The sequence below is a fragment of the Brassica oleracea genome, chromosome C9, assembly GCF_000695525.1.
Source record: "Brassica oleracea var. oleracea cultivar TO1000 chromosome C9, BOL, whole genome shotgun sequence".
Classification (NCBI taxonomy): Eukaryota; Viridiplantae; Streptophyta; class Magnoliopsida; order Brassicales; family Brassicaceae; genus Brassica; species Brassica oleracea.
Genome location: NC_027756.1, coordinates 45,416,191 through 45,435,206, shown reverse-complemented (window position 1 = coordinate 45,435,206; position 19,016 = coordinate 45,416,191). Strand labels below are relative to the sequence as shown.

Genomic DNA, 19,016 nt, shown 5'->3' with positions numbered 1-19,016 from the left:
TTTAGGTTTAGTATAAGCACAAGGAATTTCTTTATAAATTCTCATATGTATATGTACTGTTATTGGATTGTATTTTACACAACTCCAAGATCAATGATCATGTGTGATCAATTTCTTTTATATACTTTATGCAGCTGCTTTTGCTTCAGTCCATGAATCAGCTTAGGAACAAAGTTGGTCTCTTATCTTATCTTATCCAGTGATACATATGTTGCTTACTACATATAATGTATCTATTTTCTTTCTTATGACCAGACTTGGTTTAATATCGAAACCGCCGACTCTCTCTCCTCTTGGACACGGCTGTGGTTGGGCCTGGTCATGGCTGGGCCTGGTCGTGGCCTGAGAAGCCATCTCTTCTTGTCTTGGTTAATGGCAATCCACAATGTTCATAACATGATAGTCATTTTTAGTTTATTTTCACAAAAATAGTCTTCAATGAAGAAAATGACCAAAAGAAATTTTAAATATATTTATAGGGTTAACTATCTAGACTTAGAGTTTAGAGTTATAGTAAAAAATTTAGGATAAGCTTTCAAATTTTAAAAGATAAAAAAGAAAATATTTTAAAAAAATTTAAAAAAATAAAATTATTTTGGTCATTTTTATTTTTGAAGACTATTTTGTGACAAAAACTTAGAAATGATTATTTAAGAGAATTGCTCTATGTTTTATTGGTTAATAAACGGCGTTTTGAGAAGTTTTATATAGTTGACGTAATTCAAAATTTAACGACTTCAGTTTATTTACTGAAGTGAGAAGAGAGACCATTCTTGATTTTGAAAATTTCAATAGGACTTTATTAGATGTTCGGCCGGTATAATGGACATTAAAATAGCTCAACCCACTGACCCATATTGGCCCAAACTTGGATGCGTTATTAGAAAGGACTAAGGCCGCGACATCAGTCATCTTGTCTGCAATTCGGCCCGAAGCAACTCAGAGATTCTCTTCAAGCTCAGCTCTCTACAACTGCCTCAAACCAAGACACAGATACTTGTGCTACTAAAAGTGAAACATACAATACATTAAAAAGAAGAAACCAGAAAACTACATCATCCATAAGTTCTTTAGCTACAATGAACATTACTTTTACTACAACCTTATTAACTGGGGAACGTATCATCAACAAGATGATCCAACCACGTCACAGAGGTAGAAAAACAATCTAAACCAGATAAGAAAGCTTACCATGTCTTCATATGAACTTCACCGAGGGAAAGAAACCCTCCTGACTCTGATACCAAAAGCGATGAGATAACTAAGACTACGCCTACTAAGACAAGCACATTGTGACATATACATCATAGAGATCCATCACTAAAACGCCTGTCCAAGTATCATATCATATGGTTGTTCCTTGTTCTCCAATAGAAGAATCATTCCCTGATGCATCTTCAACCTTCTCAACCGCCATTTCATTTCCCTTACTCTGATCCTTACCAACCACAACCAGATTGGCTTCCTCGCATTGTTCACCTGAAACTTCCCTAATAGTATGTTGGGTCTCTTCTGCTTCATCCGCATTGCTTTCTTTCGCCGCAACATCCTGCATACAAATGTCCTCTGCAACAACACGATTATCCTTTGTGTCCCCACTAGTACGTGCATCAGATCCGCCTGTGTCATCACCCTCACTTTCAGACTCATTATTCTCCACAACCTCTTCATTAACATCTTCAGCAACCATGTTCCTCCTCTCAAGATACTGCAACCTCCTCCTCAAGTCACCCAACTCCCTCTCCATCAAGAACAGCCTCTCCTTCAACGTCAAGTTCTCCTCCTCAAGCTGCGCAATATGACTATCCTGATCATCAACTCGATTCTCCAACACATTGTTATACTCAGAGCCACCGCCGTAACTCGGATAAATCATCTCAAACCTGCTCAAATCATGGTCAAGCCTCCTCTCAACCTCCACATGCTCCTCAACATCACTCTCACTCGATCCACCTTCGTCTTCCTCATCATCATCGTAAGGCTCCAGGTCATGTCCATCAGATCTGAGCCTAATCAGCCCCTTCATGGATCCGTAACCGTCAACACCCCACTCCTCCTTGGCCATGTCTCCCAAAACCTCTCGCGACGGAGAGAACATCGGCGTGGGAAGCACAGCTGGCGTCACGGGGGACGGAGACACAAGCTCGGCGATTCCGCCGGATTTCTTCGCGCGGATGATAAACGACGTCGTGTTCCTCGGAGCGTAAGGGACGTGACGGTTACTGTTAGCACCGTACTTCTTCTTGGGGTAGAACTTCCTGGTTTTCAGCCTGTTCTGAGACTGGAGCTCGTTGAGAGCCGGCGGCTTGTAACCGCCTGAGCCACCACCACCACAGATCGGAATAGCGGAGTTGTTGTTACGCATCCTCATCATCGGATTCGGAGGTCTCTTGTCGTTCGCGATCTTCTTCCCTTTCCAGTTGTTGTTGTTGTTACGGTTCATTTTCGAGGGGAAGTTGTTAGGCTGGTTATGATACTCGGAGCTAAGGTTATAGTTACGGGGATTCATCATCAGAGGCTGGTTGTTGTTGTTCAGCATAGCCTGTGGCTGCTGCTGGTTCATAACCATAATCGGATGGTTCAAGCTTTGGGACTGGTTTAGCAAGGGAGGAGCCTGGTTCATGATTCGAGGCTGAACCGGATTCATCACCTGCAACGGCGGCGGCGGATTCATCCTCTGCTGAGGCGGTGGCGGATTCATCAGCTTAGATTGATCGTTGTTCATCTGATGGTATAAGACACGCACGCAAACACTTAACGGAAATGGGAATAATAAAATAACAGAACCCTAATTTCGCGGAATCTCAAGTCAGCAGATAGATCAATGAAGCTGAGATCAATCTGAGTGATTGGGAGTGGAATCCACAAATACAAACACAAAAGAGATATTGAATCAAACTAGAGAAGCTCTCTCGGATTTGAATTTGCGTATTTGTTTCAATTTTAGATGAATTTGGGAGTTTTTGAGAAACCTTGTAATTGGATCTGAAGACTTTTTTTTTTTTTTTTTAGAAGAAAATGATGAAAGATAAAGAAAACCTCTTTTGTACGAATAGCTTATGAGAGCTGATGAGGAGATTCTTTAAATAGAGGCCAAGGAAGGCTGCCAGGTCTAATCAACGACGGAGATGTTGTAATACGTCAATATCAACGGCTTATGATTATTTATTTCTAGGGTAGAGTCTGTTACGCGTTTCTTTCTTACCGGTTAAAATTGTAAATATTTTAGTAATTTGCAAATCAGACCTAATCATTTAATTTCAACTTATTTTCCTGGTAAACTAAATCTTTTAACTGTAATAAAACTTGTCAACATATATCTTCATGTTTACCGACAAAATAAATCTCTGCCAAGGACGAATGTTTTGACAAGTCCAATACCTTTTTTAATTGCTTCTAAGCTTCTCATAAAGCTAAGAGAGAGATGCAATCCTAACGAGAGTTTCCAGCGAGAAGCCCACTGATCGTTTATCAAAGATGAGTAGATCATCCGCAAAACCTAAACGCATCTACTTAACTGTTTCAAATGACCTAAAAATTCTCAATTCTGTGAAATTCTATCATGTGCATCAGTAAGAACATTCATTGCAATAATGGAGCCTAGAGCAAGAGCCCAACGAATAATTTGGAACGTAGCAAACCGAATCAATCTCATAACTACCGTTTACTATAAAGCCAAGAGGCTCAATGTCATCGATCTTTATGCCCAAAAAAAAACAAAAGACAAAGACTGATACTGATTTAGGGTTGTGTAACAACTTCCCACTACAGTCCTATGACACGGAATGAGTAAAGAGTTTCCATCAATTTTTGTAACCTGAGTCAAGCAGGTTTCCCTCTCTAGGAAAACGCATGAAAGCATATGCAAGATCCCATGGTGTCTGCTTCAGGGCAAGATATGCTTATGGACCCTTCCTGATATTATATAACTCGCATATTAGAAGGTTACTTCTTATTTCTTCTCACCACAATTAGTCATACTGAAAAGAAAAATGTCAGGAAGAAGAAAGGAGCACATACTTTCTCTTCCTACGATCAATTCCAGCAGAAACCATATTCCTCGTTTCATTCTTGGCAAGCATATTATTGTACTGCATTGGAGAAGGAGATGGAGCAGCAGTTGCAGGTGGTGCAGGTGGCAGAGAAGATGAAGGTACAGGTGGTGGTTGTGGAGCTACAGGCTCTGGAAGAGGACGAGGTAGAATGTGCTTCAGCCTGTTGTTTCTGTAGTTCTTCCAATAGTAAAACTGTTGCCTATGCGCCAATTCCTGAAAGAAAAAAAACAATCCAACAGAAGAGAAGGATAAGGGCATACGGTTTGGAATATTAAACCACTTTACGTATTCACCAATGGACAAACACAGCGCAGAATCAAAGAATAAAACTAGCAGAAAGTAAAAAAGGTTTGTATTAGAGACCATAAACACCCCAAACCCATTCCAAACACACAAGCACCCTAAACCTTGGAATCACTTCCTATTTATACTGCTCCCTAACATGTTTTGTTAATGATTCTGATCACATTGGTTTACCTTGTTAGCAGGATGAGCCATAGCACTCCTGAAGTTGGGGTTTTGAAGAAGTTCAAGGAAATATAGGCAGTGTGGATACCTGAAACAGATCATAAACAGACGAACATAAAGAAAACGTATAATACATATAAGCATAACTCCTTCAGGTATTCGAACTCACATAATGAACTTGATGTACTCTGGTCGCTGCCAATACTGAAGATACTTCAAGTATTCAATAAATGCTTCATCTTCAAAATACCGATTCTGTGCTAGGTCTGCCAAAACAGAATCCAAAAGCTAAGCGGTAAGTTCATCATAGAGCATAAAACACACACACAAGATCTCTTATCACTTCCTAAATGCTATAAGTAGATACTATGTGAAATAATCCACAAACCCTAAGAGCCCTAGAACGAATCATAAGAGCTTACAGTGGATGTAAGTAGGATTGGCGAGACACTGAATGAACTCAAGTTCGAGTAAGAATCGTTGCCTTCCAACGTCTGGATCCTTGTAAGTGCTCTTTGGCCTGTGTTCAATCACAGTTATGCGATTTAGATACTAAATCTTAGCAGATTCGTAATCATGCGGAGAGGAAAATACACTCACGTGGATGGAGTTTCTGATGCATCAACCATCTCCTCAGGCGATGCCATGGACGAAACGGAAACCTGGATCAACCAAATCGACCCGAGTTCGTAATGCAAAATGCAAAAAGGAGAATCGAATTTCAATAAACTATGGAGGAATCAGAAAATCACCGAAGAGGGCAAGCAAGCCCAAGGCGACGGCTGCGAGTAGTCACCGGGAGAAAACAGACGGAGACGGAAGATCATGTGATTCTAGAAAAGAGTATTGGTTATATACCAAACCGAAACCGGTTCATAAAAATCCCATTACAATTACGTTTATATGCCAATTCTAAACCGGTTTAGTATTTAATGTTATGAGAATCACACCAAGACGATACCGTTTTGTGGTGAACCGAATACAGTACTTTTTATTGCAACCGGTTCTTGCCACAATAGTTGAAATTGAGTTTTGGGACTACAAATCATATAAGGACGTTGTGCTGTTTCATTCTTTCATGCTAACTATAGACCAAAATGGTTGAAGATTAGGGGCATGAGATTAGAGGAGCCAAGCTGTCAGAATATCCGAAAAATGCGACAAAACTGATGTATAGAGAGAGCTACAATTATTTTGCTGTTATCCTCAGTACATGAACCAAAAATGTTAAAACAAGCCAGTGTCTTAAGACCCTGGACTGAAACTACGCAACTCCCAATAAGAATTTTTATATCCAGCGTGGGTGATGTGATGAAGCCGAACTTTCCAATCGATAGCACCAACTTCGTTCATGTGGCAAAGTTGCAATACTCAGGTTGTTTTAATGATGCAGAAGTCTTTTCACCATAGCTTGTGGATCCCAATTTCTAAATCTGAAGAGATGGAGACGAGTAGCTGATTAGAAGAGTGCCACTCAGCTTTGAACACTCTTTTCTTATGAGCCTTGATCGACAGAGACGGGCTCGCCGCATTGTAGCGAATGTCAAAGATGTGGATCGCCGGGTCTGAGGAGCCAGATGAGATGTGTAAACCATCTGGAGACCAAGACTGGTTGATAAGAGCCGACTGCGATTCGCTGCTTTCTTGTTTCCACCCGAAAGAAAATAGTTCTGTCTGAGGCAATCTTACATCGTACAACCGAAGTTGCCTGTCTAGCTGCCTGCATATATGCAAAACAATTTAACTTTTTTTTCTTGGGAGATAATAAAATATAAGTCAATAGTTTGCTTCTTTTTTATTTACCTAGTTTGAAGCATGACAAGGTTAACATCTCGAGGGTTTGGCAGCAAGTTTGTGCATTTGTTGTCTAGTCTATGCTTAAATGTAACTTTTTCTTCTCTGGCATCAAACCCAACAAATCTCCTATCGTCTCCACATGACAACACGAGATTGTTATGGCGCATTCCAGCTACTCCCATCACGGCCGACGTGTGCAAGTCCTTGTGCAGGAGCCTCGACTTCCATGCGTTATTCTCACATTGTTCGCGCCATAGCACTACTGCGTGGTCACACCCACCTGTGATGAAACAAGGATCATCCCAAGGCGTGAACATGATTCTGTTGATAAGACCTTTGATATGAGGCCTGTCCTTCAGAAACTTTGACTCACAAGTCTGCATATGAAACAAAGATCCAACTGATATGAGCACATAACTACCTCAGTTAACAGTACATACATCGAGTAAGAACAGATAGATAAGGTCACGGTTCGAAACCAAGCGTAAGTGATTTTCTATTCATAAGAGGTCATGAAGATCAAGTTAAACTTTAAACAAGTTTAAGGACACACTCCACTCATCCATTATGCAATCAAAGTTTTGATATGGTAAAACTCTAAAGCGTCTAACGGCTTTTAAAATAGGTTTTTACCTCACGAGCTTCGTTCAGGTATAAGGCTGATATCTGAGCGTGACCTTCATCTGCGGTATAGACAGAGAAAAGAGCACTTTTGTGTGGATGCCAAGCTATATCTTCTGCCCATCTCTTCTGATCTACCTCTACCCGATTAATCGTCTTAAACAGAGTAGCTGAGGACCTGCTCAATGGTGGAAACGAAATTTCAACGGAATAAAGTTTTTAAAAAATCATGAAAATAAGAGTCTGAAAAAGATTTGGTTCATGAGACCCAAAAGTTGCCGGTATCGAACATTGTACAAACATTATCTTGGAGGTCTCGTACTAACAAATATTGCAGTTCGTTGACAAATACAAGCAAAACTAAATTTTGTAGACTTATCATGTTAACAGAAGAAGATGACGTCAAACGAAAATCCATAATAGAAAGAAATTTTTTTTGATACGGTTTTAACATGGATTTGAAGTGATATAATCCAATAACCCTTCCTCAAATGTTTCTATGTAAACAACCATAAATTAACTAAACATCAAGAAATCAGCAAGAAATATCATAATGAGTAAACCAGGCATATATAAGGATAAAGGCAGACATACCTATCAGACTGAAGCTTCCAAAAATGAACGACACCATCCAATGCACTGAAGATAACCAAAATAAGAGAGAAAACAAATTAAGCATATAAGTAGAGAGTAGTACATTAGATGAGCTAACATTGTCCAAGGACTTTCTTGGCACCCTCTTATGCATGTAATACCATTTTCTTAGTTTAAGTATCCAGACAAAACCCCAATGTACTACAATTGTCAGACCGAGTTTCATCCACAACACTGGCAGTAATAATATACAGTAGCTCGTGTCTTTTGTTAAAACAAACAGCAGTAACATAATAAAAGATCACCTTGTAGCAAAAAGATCACGGTTTGAAGGAGAAAGAGCGAGGCTTCTCATCCTTTTGGTGTGGCCACTTGGTAGCATAGCTAGGGTACGACTTTCAATCGTGGCACGCAAAGAGCTCCTACCTATAAGCGCTATCAACTCTTCATGTCCATGGAACTCTGCCAACAAAAACAAAAATCAATAGCGAGAATCTGAGATGTGGCAAATCCGACCAAAAGAGGTAGACTTTTCTTTTACCAGACTTTTCCTGTTGCGCTGCTTGTCCAGGAATGTTGGAAGAAACTCTGATCCTTGGCTTTGCTTGAGATTGGGTTTCCCTAACCACTTCATTAGGAACAACAGTACGAGATCTCTTGGTTTCAGACCCATTTCTCACTTCCTTTGGGACGTCAGAATCAGTTGTAGCCACGTGTTGTGCGGTCTCGCTCGCTTCTGGTCTGGCAGGAGCAGAAGCTTTTCTCTTGAAAGAAGGCGGCAGAATAATGGACGGCATTTTCAACGGTTTCATCTCGCTAGGAGGATGCGGAGTGGAGGTTCCATTAGTAGCAGTCTTCTTCACCTTATCTCGTTCGGTCCAAAACTCAGCTATACCAAGTAAGCTTCCAGTTTTACCAGGCACATTCTTCTTATTTTCAACGCGATCGACTCGTAGAAACTTGGCTTCCGCATCTGCCATCAGTCTTCTCTCTTCAGCAAGCTGCAAAAAAATCGTTGTTAAAAAGTAAGGTTTTTTGAGTAATAATTATCTTGAAATTGAATATTTAATTGAAACCCCTACTAGGACTCATCGCAAAATGAAAGAAGAGAGACCTTTCTCTCGAGGTTTGAGAGCTGGTCTTTAAGGGCTTCGATGGAGTTGGCACGCTGGTCCATGAAATCTATAAGACCTTCTTTATCATCTGGGATTTGAGTTGACAGCGTCTTTGCTTCTTCCCCTTGCTCAACTTTCGGTTTCTTCATCGCCATTGCGCCGCTGTCTCCGTCCTCTTCTTTCCTTTGAGAAAGTGGGGCTTTTTAATTGATTGATCGATTTTCCCTCTACTCGTTTCAGTTTTCCTTTTTTTCAATTTAAGCGGTTCCTGGGGCCACCTCTAGGGCTAGTGGAAGTTTTTTTTTTTTTTTTTTTTTTAATCACCACTCCTGTATTTCGTCCCTTCCCCCGCTCCGGAAATTTGCATTTACAATTTTCCCACCCAAATTAAACTGACGACCTCTTTTCGTTTGTTCATTCTTAAAATAAAATTGTTTCGAGAAGTTATTTAACTCTTATGCATGTTCTATTTGCTAATATAATAAAAATATAATCTATCCCATTAAATTAAAAATAACACTAATTTTAATGAAAAAAAGATAAAAATAGCATTAAGAGAGTGTGACCTATTATTTCTTTGTTGGGTTTATAAAAAACTAGTACCAAACAGGCACGGGTGGTAGGGAAAAAAATTGACCGTCAGAAAAAGTTGCCTAATCTAAGACACGCGGATGTTAGATTTGAATTTTATAGTCTGTTAAAGTATAAAACATGTTTATATAAATCGCAACCTAAATGTGAAAAACAAGCTTGAAAGTTAAAATATAATAATGTTGTACATTAAAGAATGTAGTCAGTAAAAAGAAAAGTAATGGATAAGAACTTGGCTAGATGCATGTGCCGTCGGGTTATAATCATGTCAAGTACATCCACGAGACCCTCAAATTCCAAACGGATGGCTACTGATTTTTTTTTATTATGCCACATCATTAATCTCCATATGCTTTTAATAAATAATACCGTTTGAATAATTTATTGAGAAAAAAACAAAAATAACACTAAATCAAGTTTATGTTCCCAAACTAGCACTCAAGGTCAAAAGTCACAAAAATAGCACTTAATGTTTTATCAAAAGTCACAAACTCAGGGTTTAGAGTTAAAGGGTGGGGTTTAGGATTTAGGGTTTAAGGTTTAAGGTTTAGAGTTTAGGGTTTAGGGTTTAGAGTTGAGAAATGAGGTTTTGGGGATAAGATTTCAAATTTTGAAAAATAAAAAATTAAAATTTTCAAAAAATAAAATGCTATTTTGGTCATTTTAGTTTTTAAGTGTTATTTTTGTGATATAAACTTAGAAAGTTGCTACTTTGGAGATTTGCCCAATTTTAATATTTGTTTTTATAATGGTTGAGGAAACACAAAAAATTATGAATAAAATGTTTTTACATCCGTTCGAACAAGTTTCAGTAGGAAGAAAAGCAACCGGCTATTTTTTTTTTATCGTAGCTGTGATTGATGCATACATATACTGAATGTAACAGAAACGGTTTGTTAGAAATTATAAAAGACTGTGATCTCAGCATACAACAAATTAACCTCTGTTTGAAAACAGTCGGTCCAGAAAACGTAGTGATTAGCTTCAGCAATTCAGAAAATGTACACAGAAGCAATGGAAGTTAGAAAAGATGTCAAGAGTATGGAGACAAAGTTAACACCGTTGTTGTCAAGAATGTCCACACCTGATATCTTCTTTACCGTCGGTCCTGGTTTCCCTACAACCTGCACGCAACATTCCATCAACAAAAATACTCTCCTCCTTCGATCCACGTGTTTACATGTGTTACTTTCAAAACTTACCTTGTTCCGGACAGAACAGAAGCCACTAAACTGAATGGTTGCTCCAAGCACGGAATCAATAAGACTCCCACATAATCCAGCTAATGCAGAGAACGGAATTACCAAGAGTTGCTTGAGAGCCACATCACTTGCACATCTCACAGTAAACAGTCCGAACACAAGGAATGTTACTCCCACAGTGCCGCCGGCTGCAACAGCAGCTAATAGTCCTGCCTTTGTAATTCCACCATTCGTGCCCTTCTTCACCGGCTGAGAATGAGAAACCAAACGTTTAGCTAAACGGGAAATGTTAACTACCGAGTGGCGAAAAAAAAGAAACAGAGAACCTTTAAAGTTGTGATAAGTCGAGGCTGGGCATCACTAAGCACCCCAAGCTCCGAGGACCAAGTGTCTCCATTACAGCATGCGTAATGGCCGATAATCCCACCAATAAGAGCTGTTACAATCTCTGACTGCTTCGAGTCCAAACACTTGTCCTGCCATCCCGTTAACGTAGAAGCAATTACAACTAGAACCGACGCAATCCCACTATTGCAGAGCACTTGTTTCCTGAAACAATAAATTCGAGGAATACCCTGTCAAAGCAATTTATATCCGTCAAACAAATATGAAGCTCTCTGAAAGTGAAATCACCATCATCAATTTGCTAATATTCCAACATCAAAACCAAACATTATTAAACCAAGTAATCATAACTATCGATTCTGCTTATCCTATCACAAAGATTCAAAGACTATTGGAGAAAGGAAGTAGGCTTTGTTTATGAATAGTCCAGTATGGTAAAGGTAGAGGGGACAACTATGCTGTCTCTAGTCATCTTTGATCGAGATGGATCTTTATCCTAAGCTTCATACAACGATAGATTCAAATAGCACACTTAAAGAAAAGAGTTAGCTCGTAAAAATGGTTATATAAACTATACATTGGCACAAATTTAAGAGCAGAGAAGTCAAGTCATTCTCCTAAACTAAGATTGACTACCGGTGGTGATCTTCAAAGCAGAGAAGAAACTCGCAAGATGCAAGAAAATGTTACCAGTTTCTTTGGCCGCCTTCCTTGAACTCAACATCAACGCGTCGTTTCTTATCTTCCCCGACCTTGGTAAGCTTCGAGGAAGTAAGAAAGAATACGAGCAGCAGAGCTCCGTACCTACAGGATTCAACAGATTATCCGATCAATCTCAATATTACATAAACAAATCAAAAAAAAAAAAAAAGCGGGAGAAGAAACCTGAAACCGGCGGCGAAATGGATGGTCATGACGAGGAATCCAGCAACTCCGCCGGAGAGGTTGAGCGACTTCCGCTTGTAAGATCGGAAGGCGATGAGAGAAGAAATAACGACGGCGAAGATGAGCATGAATTGGGGAGACGTTTCCATTTTTCTAGTGGCTGAGATTCTGAAGATGAAAGGGCTCCTCCAAGATTCAGTTAGTTTGGTGCTAGACGATGAGAGAGATAGCAGTTGACCCCAACTAGTCATCATCACTCTCAAAAGTGTTTCGCATCCCATATTGGGCCTCAACTGGGCTGGACTGATAGGCCCAAGTATTTACATTATTGACGAATGGACAGACCAGATAACGCGGGAGAACATATCTTCCTACGTGGCGGGAGGTAATCAGGTGTGGGGCCCAGTCTCGATTTCTATTCTGACGTGGCAGCACCACGACCAAAGTCGTCTCCCTCATTACATTATCTGCTTCACTCTCCGTCTCTCTCTCTCTTTCTCTCTAGAGCAACAATGGCTACGGCTGGTTCTTCCCTTACAATTGCGTCGTCCTTCTCCGAACACCGGACTCAGATTCATTCATCGAACCGCTCGAACCTCCCTCTTCAGTACTCCCTCTCGTATAAGGCCAATTCACGGAGCAGAGGTAGAAGACTAGGACTCGTCGTAAGCTCCGTTTCATCGCCGAAAGTTGAGCTCCGCACTGGACCCGATGATCTCATTTCATCCCTCCTCTCTAAGGTCTGTATCTCTTTCGTTTTTTCTTCCCCAGGATCTTCCCTTTGCAGATTATGGAGTCGTGTGTGAAAACAGGTTGCGAACAGCGATGGAGGTGTGACACTAACCCCTGAGCAACACAAGGAAGTGGCGCAAGTGGCTGGGGAGCTTCAGAAGTATTGTGTCAGTGAGCCTGTTAAGTGCCCTCTCATTTTCGGAGGTAAGAAATAATCTAAGCAAACACTGCGAACGCTACTGCCTTTTATCAAAACGTGAACTTGCTGAATCTTTTGCTGCAGATTGGGACGTGGTGTACTGTTCTAGACCGACCTCTCCTGGTGGAGGCTACAGAAGCGTGATAGGCCGCCTCTTCTTCAGAACAAAAGAGATGATCCAAGGCATTGATTCTCCTGATACCGTCAGGAACAGAGTTTCCTTCACTGCTCTTGGTTTTCTTGACGGAGACGTCTCTTTGACAGGTGAGTTGCGAAACCCCTGATAGAGTTATTTGGTCAAAACCATGGATTTAATGTTTCAACCTGTGCTTGATCTTCGCAGGGAAGCTGAACGTGTTGGACAGTGAGTGGGTTCAGGTGATATTCGAGCCTCCGGAACTCAAGGTTGGTTCTCTGGAGTTTAAATATGGGTTTGAAAGCGAAGTGAAGCTTCGGATCACATACGTTGATGAGAAACTTAGGTTGGGAATAGGCTCTAGAGGATCACTGTTCGTCTTTAGGAGGCGTCAATAGTAATACATTATATGAACTTCCATGTCTCTTCTCTCCCTGTTTTTTTAGTTCTGTGTCGATCAATGCAAATTCACTACAGAAAAAAAGAAACAACAAATGGGTGTACCTGCGAGAGTGTTTTAAGATGGAAACATTGTTGTGTAATGTAAACTTCTATCCAAGAGTGTCTCTACACATATTCATTGCACTTAGAAACGTCCTCCTCCTCGCCTATGTCCTCTCCCTCGCCCTCTTCCTCTCCCTCTTCCACCTCTTCCCCTTCCATGGCCAAAGCTTTCATCTGTTCTTCCGTAGTCAAACATATTCATTCTGATATCCGCTACCCCGGTTCCGTGCACCTCCTGTCCCTAAACAGCAAATTACAATCACAGCTCTGTCATTGTAACAATTGTTGTTTGAATGGTCCCAAATCCCAGTACATAACTCATAAGCCATTGAATGAATAACAGATAATAAGGTGTGCTAAACCAAATCAATGGACTGGTTGATTGTTTTAATAGCGAATTGAGAACACAGAAGACTGATAATAAGGAAAACAAACGTTTTTGTAACTCACGTTAGAGTCTTCAAGATCAAACTGATTCTGAAGCTGCCAGGCAAGATCTTCATCACGTGTAGTGTCGCTCGGATTGTCAGCTGCTGCAACAGCTCCCCCGCTAGTTTTCCTCTTTTCCCACTCCTCGAGTGTAAGTACTGCAGAGTCGTCTTCTTCTCTTCCCCTCCCTCGACCTCTACCTCTTCGTCCTCGGTATTGCCGTTCATTTGAACTGGAATGTTTCATCTTCTCAAGAAGTACCTGAGCAGCCGCTTGGTTCTGTAAAGGAACAGCTTCCACCGCTGCAAACATTGGAGATGTTATGGCACTAACAAGCATTAGAGTTACTCAGCCTTATAGGGATATATAATAAACAAATCTCATCTAAGGGATCAGTGTTATTGCCAATTGACAAACTAATTCAAAGAATCAAAATGTTATACAATGAGCTTTTGATATAGAGTGAGGAGAGGAAAAAAGTCGATGCCAAACCTTGTTTAGGTCGTGTATCAGAACTGCTTGGCTTTTCTTGATTTTCAACTTTGACAGACACTTTCGAATCAGAATCTGCAGAACTCTTCTGTAAATTCTTATCTGCACCTATTTTGTTCCCATAAACTTCACTAGTTTCCCCTTTTTCTCCACCAGTATGTTGTGCAGCGGTAGGTACAATAGTCCTAGAAGTCGTCTTGTATGAATCTGTCAATCATCAAGCATATGCTGACGAATTAACTTCTCTTATGCGTTTCTCAAAACTTCTATCACAAAATGTAAGCGAACAGGCTCAACAAAGATGAAGACCAGAACAATATACTCTCATTTTACCACACAACGAAAATGCAGTCACTTAAGTTCCAGTTTTTTTAAAAAGTCCAGACCGAACAGCGTCAAAATTGGATGCCAAGCCAAGAGAAAGCATAGATAGGATATCTACATGATTCCTTATAGGCTACAGAAGCAGATACTAATAGATTCTGGAGCTATGGTCGAATTACAAGTATGTCTAGGTTAAAGTGCATTAGGATGGTTCTAGTTGTTATCAATTATCAAAGATTGGCAACCATTACAAAACTAAACAAAAATGCAATACTTCTACTAAATGACAATGAGCATAACTAGCAAACCGCTGCTTACCGCGTTGATGGTAACCTGCTCGGATCTGCAACTCCTCAAAAGGAGGAGGGCCATCACCAGCTTTTCCTTCCTGAGACTGCCTTCCAGACGAACGAGACAAACTAGCGTATTTTCTCTTCATCTGCCACTCTTCAAAGAGCGATTGCACATGACCTCCCAATACAGTCACCTCTTTTGGAGTCAAACATACTAGACCGTCACGCACCACAGCCTTATTTTCTAAACGCACCTGCCAACAAGACAGACAAAAAAAAATAAATAAATAAAAAAATCACACAATACAATAAGACAAGGAGAATCAAATTTAGACTGGTATGCAAATTACCTTAGTACCAGGAGTCACATCATTGTTTAACGATGGTATATGAGAGTACTCAAGTGCCGATATCTCTATCTTTCCATCAGTGAGAACGAGTTTCAGCACACGTTTACCAGTCGAGCTTCCTAGAAACTCCTCTGCACTACTCTTTGTTACATCTCTAACAGAACTTATCTAACAAAAAGAAAAGAAACGAAAACAAAAATCAACACAACATCTAAATAGCTGATTGCTTGCATTGAATTAGAATCAGAAGAAGCAATGTATCTACCTGGAGGACTTTGGGGCCTTGAAGATGGGAGCACCTGCGTAACTCCGTCGCGTCGGGGAGGGACTTACCTCCGATTAACCTGATATCCATGTTGAGCAGCTCCGCCTCCACTGAGTCCACGATGGCGCCTGTTTGATTTGTCCCGCCGATGACGGAGGAGATTTGTATGACTAGAGGCTTCAAGTAATCGGCGTCTTTGAAGCACCAGCCGCGGGTTGTTAAGGAATTTATCACGGCAGTGGAGGTGTTGCCGGCGGCGGACGAGCTTGATGTTCCCTCCTCCATTGCCTCGATTGATCCTCTCGTTGTGCCGGTCGCCTTACTTTGTTTTATTACTGAAAGCCCAAATAGAAATGATAGAAGGCCTCATTAAAGCCCAAAATATTTTTCAAAGAAAAAATCACCCAAAAGGCTAGAATGAGTTGTATACCACTACGAACCAACAATCTATCCAAGTATACTGCACCTGTCTATGCAGCTGTTTCAACTCAATGGATTTAGATTTTAGACCATATATTCTTACAAAAACATCTCAAACCATCAAGAATCCAATTACAATTAATTCATTTGCTAATTAACTGGAATAGCTGATGGGACTAACTGTTGTTTCGCATTTTTTTCATTACAACAAAGTTTCAAAGACCCGACATCTCTGAAATCTTATAATGCATAGAAGGAAGATAAAACTGATTTTCTTGTATAATAATGGGTAGAGAAGAATGAGATTGAAACATGTTTACAAAATTGATACTATAGAGAGGCCAGAAACCATAGAAGAAACCTCTCAAATTGAAAATCAAATGCTAGAACCTCTTTTTTTTAAAAGGTTGCAAACAATGGAGCCCCTCTCATACATTTGTAGCTACTTTCCCCGGAATCAACTCCATCAACTCATCATCATCACCACCCTTGTCGGCATTGTTCGACGCTTTAGACGGACCATTGGTCGGCTTCTTAGCCACGGTCACAGACTGCTGATAACCAACACCTCCACAGATGGTAACAAGCAAACAAACCAACCCAAAAGGAGTCGCATGCTTATCCCAAATCACAACGTTAATCACAACCGTCAAGAACTTGTTCACAACACCCGTCACCGTGAAAGCAGTTGCGGAGATGGCTTTCCTAGCAGCAAAACCGAAGAAGCTAATAAGGAAACCAAACACACACGACAACGCCACAGCGAAGAACGCAACGGGCTCAAACACATCGCCTCCGTTAGCATTCACGGCCGTGAAAACCTCCTTGTGTTCCCCTGTGAGGAACCAGAACAGCGGCGCGATCATCAGCGACAAGAGGTTGTTGTAATAAACCAACCCCCAAGTGTTCAGTTCGAGAGTCGAAACCATGTGCTTAATGTAAACCATCTCGGTGGTGATGGTAACGAGGTAAGCCAAGGCCCAGGAATAAGCGGTGAGAGTAAAAGCCGAGTCGTTAGCCACGTAGCCAACAGCGCCGGCGAGGATGACCAGCAGAGACAAGAATGTGAGCCTCGAGGGACGCGGCTGGCCGCGGAAGACGGTGTCGGCGACCGCGACGAGGAGCGGGGTGAGGGATCGGAAGACGATGAAGGTATCGACGTTGGCGTGACGGAGGAGGTTGGTGTTGGTGAAGATCGCGAGGTAGAAGACGAGGGCGGCGGGGAGGAACTTCTTGGCGGTCTCCCAGGCGAAGGCGTCGTGGTGGAGGAACCCTATTTTGCCGAGGAGCCAGACGCCGACGGCGGAGGTTAGGTACTGGAGGGCGGTGAGGAGGCCGGGGTAGTTGAAGTAGGTGATTGCGAACTTGTTGATGACGGCGAGGAGGCTGGAGCAGAGGGCGTAGCCGATGACGAGGCTGCTCGTCGCGTAGTACGGCTTGCTGGAATCGGATCGGGAGGAGGACATTGTTTTGATTTGAAGAGATGGTGTGAATAGATCGGAGAAGAGAGATTGGATCTGGATCGAGACAAGAGAGTTTAAACTATTAGAGGAGGAAGGAAGGCGACGACTTACAGACAGTGTCGCACGGGTTTGGCTGTTGCCTGTTTACCTTGGGATAAAAATAAAGTTGGTGTTAATTTGGCCAAATAGCCATTAATGGAAGTTAATTAACAATGTGATCCTTTTTTATAAGCAAAATCAAATCAAGCAAAAAACATTCTAATCAGCAGAAGTTACAGCTATGCAATTCATATAGTTGAAGTTTCAATTTATCTGTTTTTATTCACATAACAAAACTAAGGTATTGTAGGAAGGCTAACCATTTAGACTAGGACCACAAGCCAGCCCAAAGCAACTAGCTTCTATTCCCCTTGAGATGGAGAATCATGTTGGCCAAACTCTCTAGCTTAACATAGGATCAAAAATTTGGCAAATAACTTAAACATTTGTTTTTTTTTTCTTTTTAACAGCAAACATTTAGAGACTCATGTAGAGTGCCAAGCTATCCGCCCTTTTGTTCTCCGTCCTAGGAACATGAACAATTTCTGAGTTGACAAAACTTTGTCGCAAAGTCTTGATATCTTCCAGGTAGCTTTCAAATGCTGGCCATTCCTCTGGTTCCGAAACCATCTTCACCAGTTGAGAACAATCCGTTGCAAACGTAACCTGAAACTGCCTTAACTTTCGCATACATTCCATCGCCCAAATCAATGCCTCCATCTCCGAATGAAGAGGTGAGAGGGATGCCCTTACATTTCGTGCTCCCAATAAGCCATCAAACCCTGGCAGCGTGCTATGCCATCCTTGTCCTGAAAAAAGATCCTTATATTTCCAAGAACCATCCGTGAAACACCATCATCCTATGGTCCCTATATCAGGCCGTACCTGTACTTCCTGTACCAATCTACGATCTTTAATAACTTGTGTCTCAGCCCACAATGTTGATTCTACTTTTGCCAATCTCAGCATGTCTCTTGGGTCCATATCTAAAGTACTGAACACTTTGTTGTTCCGACCCTTCCAAATATACCATAATATCCATGCAAACTGGTGATCCACCATTTTTGGATTAAGTCTCCAGAATAGATGATCCATATTAGCAAAAAGAGAGCCAATTGGGAAAATGTTTGGATTTGATGGGATCTTGGATAATGCCCACACTTGACGTGCTGGAGGACATTCAAAAAACACATGGTTTATTGATTCCTCCGGAGCTCCGCACCTGGCACAGCAGGTGTCTCCTTGCATCCCTCGTGCTTTTAATGTTTTCGTCACCGCTATACAACCAGATACCAGCTGCCAAAGAAAGTGTTTTAGCTTCGGAGGACACCTCACCTTCCAACAGTATGCCTTAAGGATATCCACATTAGGGCCATAAAAATCAGGTGGTTTCTCCTTGTCATGATAAACCCAGATAATTGTATTCTCCATTTGGGAGTATTCTGACTTTTTCTTTTCCTTTGTTGATTTCCACAGGATTCACAAAGTTTATAATCCATGTTCTATACACTTCAAATTTCAGCTCATTTTGGATTCAAGAAGTTTAAGCTGTCAAGTGAAAGAATTTTTTGGAAGTTCAAGTCAGGTAAATTATATGTATCGAACATATAAATTAGATATACGTAATACCAGTCAAACATATAGGATATGTGATTTTAAATAGATGTGTTAAGGGTCATTCCATACTGAAATAGATG

At 41.0% G+C, this 19,016-nt stretch overlaps 7 protein-coding genes across 9 annotated transcripts; 1 reads left to right on the top strand and 6 right to left on the bottom strand.

Annotated features, from left to right (window-relative positions):
- Positions 1–973: 973 nt before the first annotated feature.
- LOC106318829 (ankyrin repeat and ELMO domain-containing protein D) lies at positions 974–3,040 on the bottom strand. Its single transcript, XM_013756967.1, has 2 exons — positions 2,801–3,040; positions 974–2,748 (listed from the first exon to the last, which is right to left on the bottom strand). Exon 2 carries the CDS (start codon positions 2,723–2,725, stop codon positions 1,346–1,348), a length of 1,380 nt encoding a protein of 459 aa, XP_013612421.1. The 5' UTR covers positions 2,726–2,748; positions 2,801–3,040; the 3' UTR covers positions 974–1,345.
- A 570-nt stretch (positions 3,041–3,610) lies between these two features.
- LOC106315900 (mediator of RNA polymerase II transcription subunit 31) lies at positions 3,611–5,344 on the bottom strand. Of its 2 annotated transcripts, XM_013753740.1 has the most exons (8): positions 5,276–5,344; positions 5,124–5,185; positions 4,946–5,043; positions 4,693–4,789; positions 4,533–4,611; positions 4,021–4,268; positions 3,903–3,915; positions 3,611–3,866 (listed from the first exon to the last, which is right to left on the bottom strand). In XM_013753740.1, the coding sequence occupies exons 2-7, from the start codon at positions 5,168–5,170 to the stop codon at positions 3,903–3,905; spliced, it is 582 nt and encodes a 193-aa protein (XP_013609194.1). In that variant the 5' UTR covers positions 5,171–5,185; positions 5,276–5,344; the 3' UTR covers positions 3,611–3,866. The 2 variants fall into 2 exon arrangements, with proteins under 2 accessions (XP_013609194.1, XP_013609193.1); XM_013753739.1 differs by having other exon boundaries at positions 3,611–3,915.
- Positions 5,345–5,640: 296 nt separating this feature from the next.
- LOC106313984 lies at positions 5,641–9,030 on the bottom strand. Its single transcript, XM_013751931.1, has 7 exons — positions 8,650–9,030; positions 8,077–8,536; positions 7,841–7,997; positions 7,536–7,580; positions 6,954–7,119; positions 6,327–6,697; positions 5,641–6,243 (listed from the first exon to the last, which is right to left on the bottom strand). Exons 1-7 carry the CDS (start codon positions 8,803–8,805, stop codon positions 5,925–5,927), a joined length of 1,674 nt encoding a protein of 557 aa, XP_013607385.1. The 5' UTR covers positions 8,806–9,030; the 3' UTR covers positions 5,641–5,924.
- Positions 9,031–10,053: 1,023 nt separating this feature from the next.
- Positions 10,054–12,008, bottom strand: LOC106318048 (transmembrane protein 19). The gene is made up of 5 exons (XM_013755888.1): positions 11,674–12,008; positions 11,479–11,592; positions 10,770–10,992; positions 10,444–10,692; positions 10,054–10,365 (listed from the first exon to the last, which is right to left on the bottom strand). The coding sequence occupies exons 1-5, from the start codon at positions 11,952–11,954 to the stop codon at positions 10,234–10,236; spliced, it is 999 nt and encodes a 332-aa protein (XP_013611342.1). The 5' UTR covers positions 11,955–12,008; the 3' UTR covers positions 10,054–10,233.
- A 137-nt stretch (positions 12,009–12,145) lies between these two features.
- Positions 12,146–13,299, top strand: LOC106318049 (probable plastid-lipid-associated protein 8, chloroplastic). Its single transcript, XM_013755889.1, has 4 exons — positions 12,146–12,413; positions 12,486–12,609; positions 12,689–12,868; positions 12,948–13,299. Exons 1-4 carry the CDS (start codon positions 12,186–12,188, stop codon positions 13,136–13,138), a joined length of 723 nt encoding a protein of 240 aa, XP_013611343.1. The 5' UTR covers positions 12,146–12,185; the 3' UTR covers positions 13,139–13,299.
- LOC106318045 (tudor domain-containing protein 3) lies at positions 13,125–15,721 on the bottom strand. Of its 2 annotated transcripts, none has more exons than XM_013755886.1 (6): positions 15,398–15,721; positions 15,133–15,300; positions 14,808–15,036; positions 14,166–14,372; positions 13,695–13,975; positions 13,125–13,479 (listed from the first exon to the last, which is right to left on the bottom strand). In XM_013755886.1, the coding sequence occupies exons 1-6, from the start codon at positions 15,680–15,682 to the stop codon at positions 13,327–13,329; spliced, it is 1,323 nt and encodes a 440-aa protein (XP_013611340.1). In that variant the 5' UTR covers positions 15,683–15,721; the 3' UTR covers positions 13,125–13,326. The 2 variants fall into 2 exon arrangements, with proteins under 2 accessions (XP_013611340.1, XP_013611339.1); XM_013755885.1 differs by having other exon boundaries at positions 13,125–13,485; positions 15,398–15,714.
- A 355-nt stretch (positions 15,722–16,076) lies between these two features.
- LOC106318046 (GDP-mannose transporter GONST4-like) lies at positions 16,077–17,485 on the bottom strand. Its single transcript, XM_013755887.1, has one exon. The coding sequence runs from the start codon at positions 17,281–17,283 to the stop codon at positions 16,246–16,248; it is 1,038 nt and encodes a 345-aa protein (XP_013611341.1). The 5' UTR covers positions 17,284–17,485; the 3' UTR covers positions 16,077–16,245.
- Positions 17,486–19,016: the final 1,531 nt, after the last annotated feature.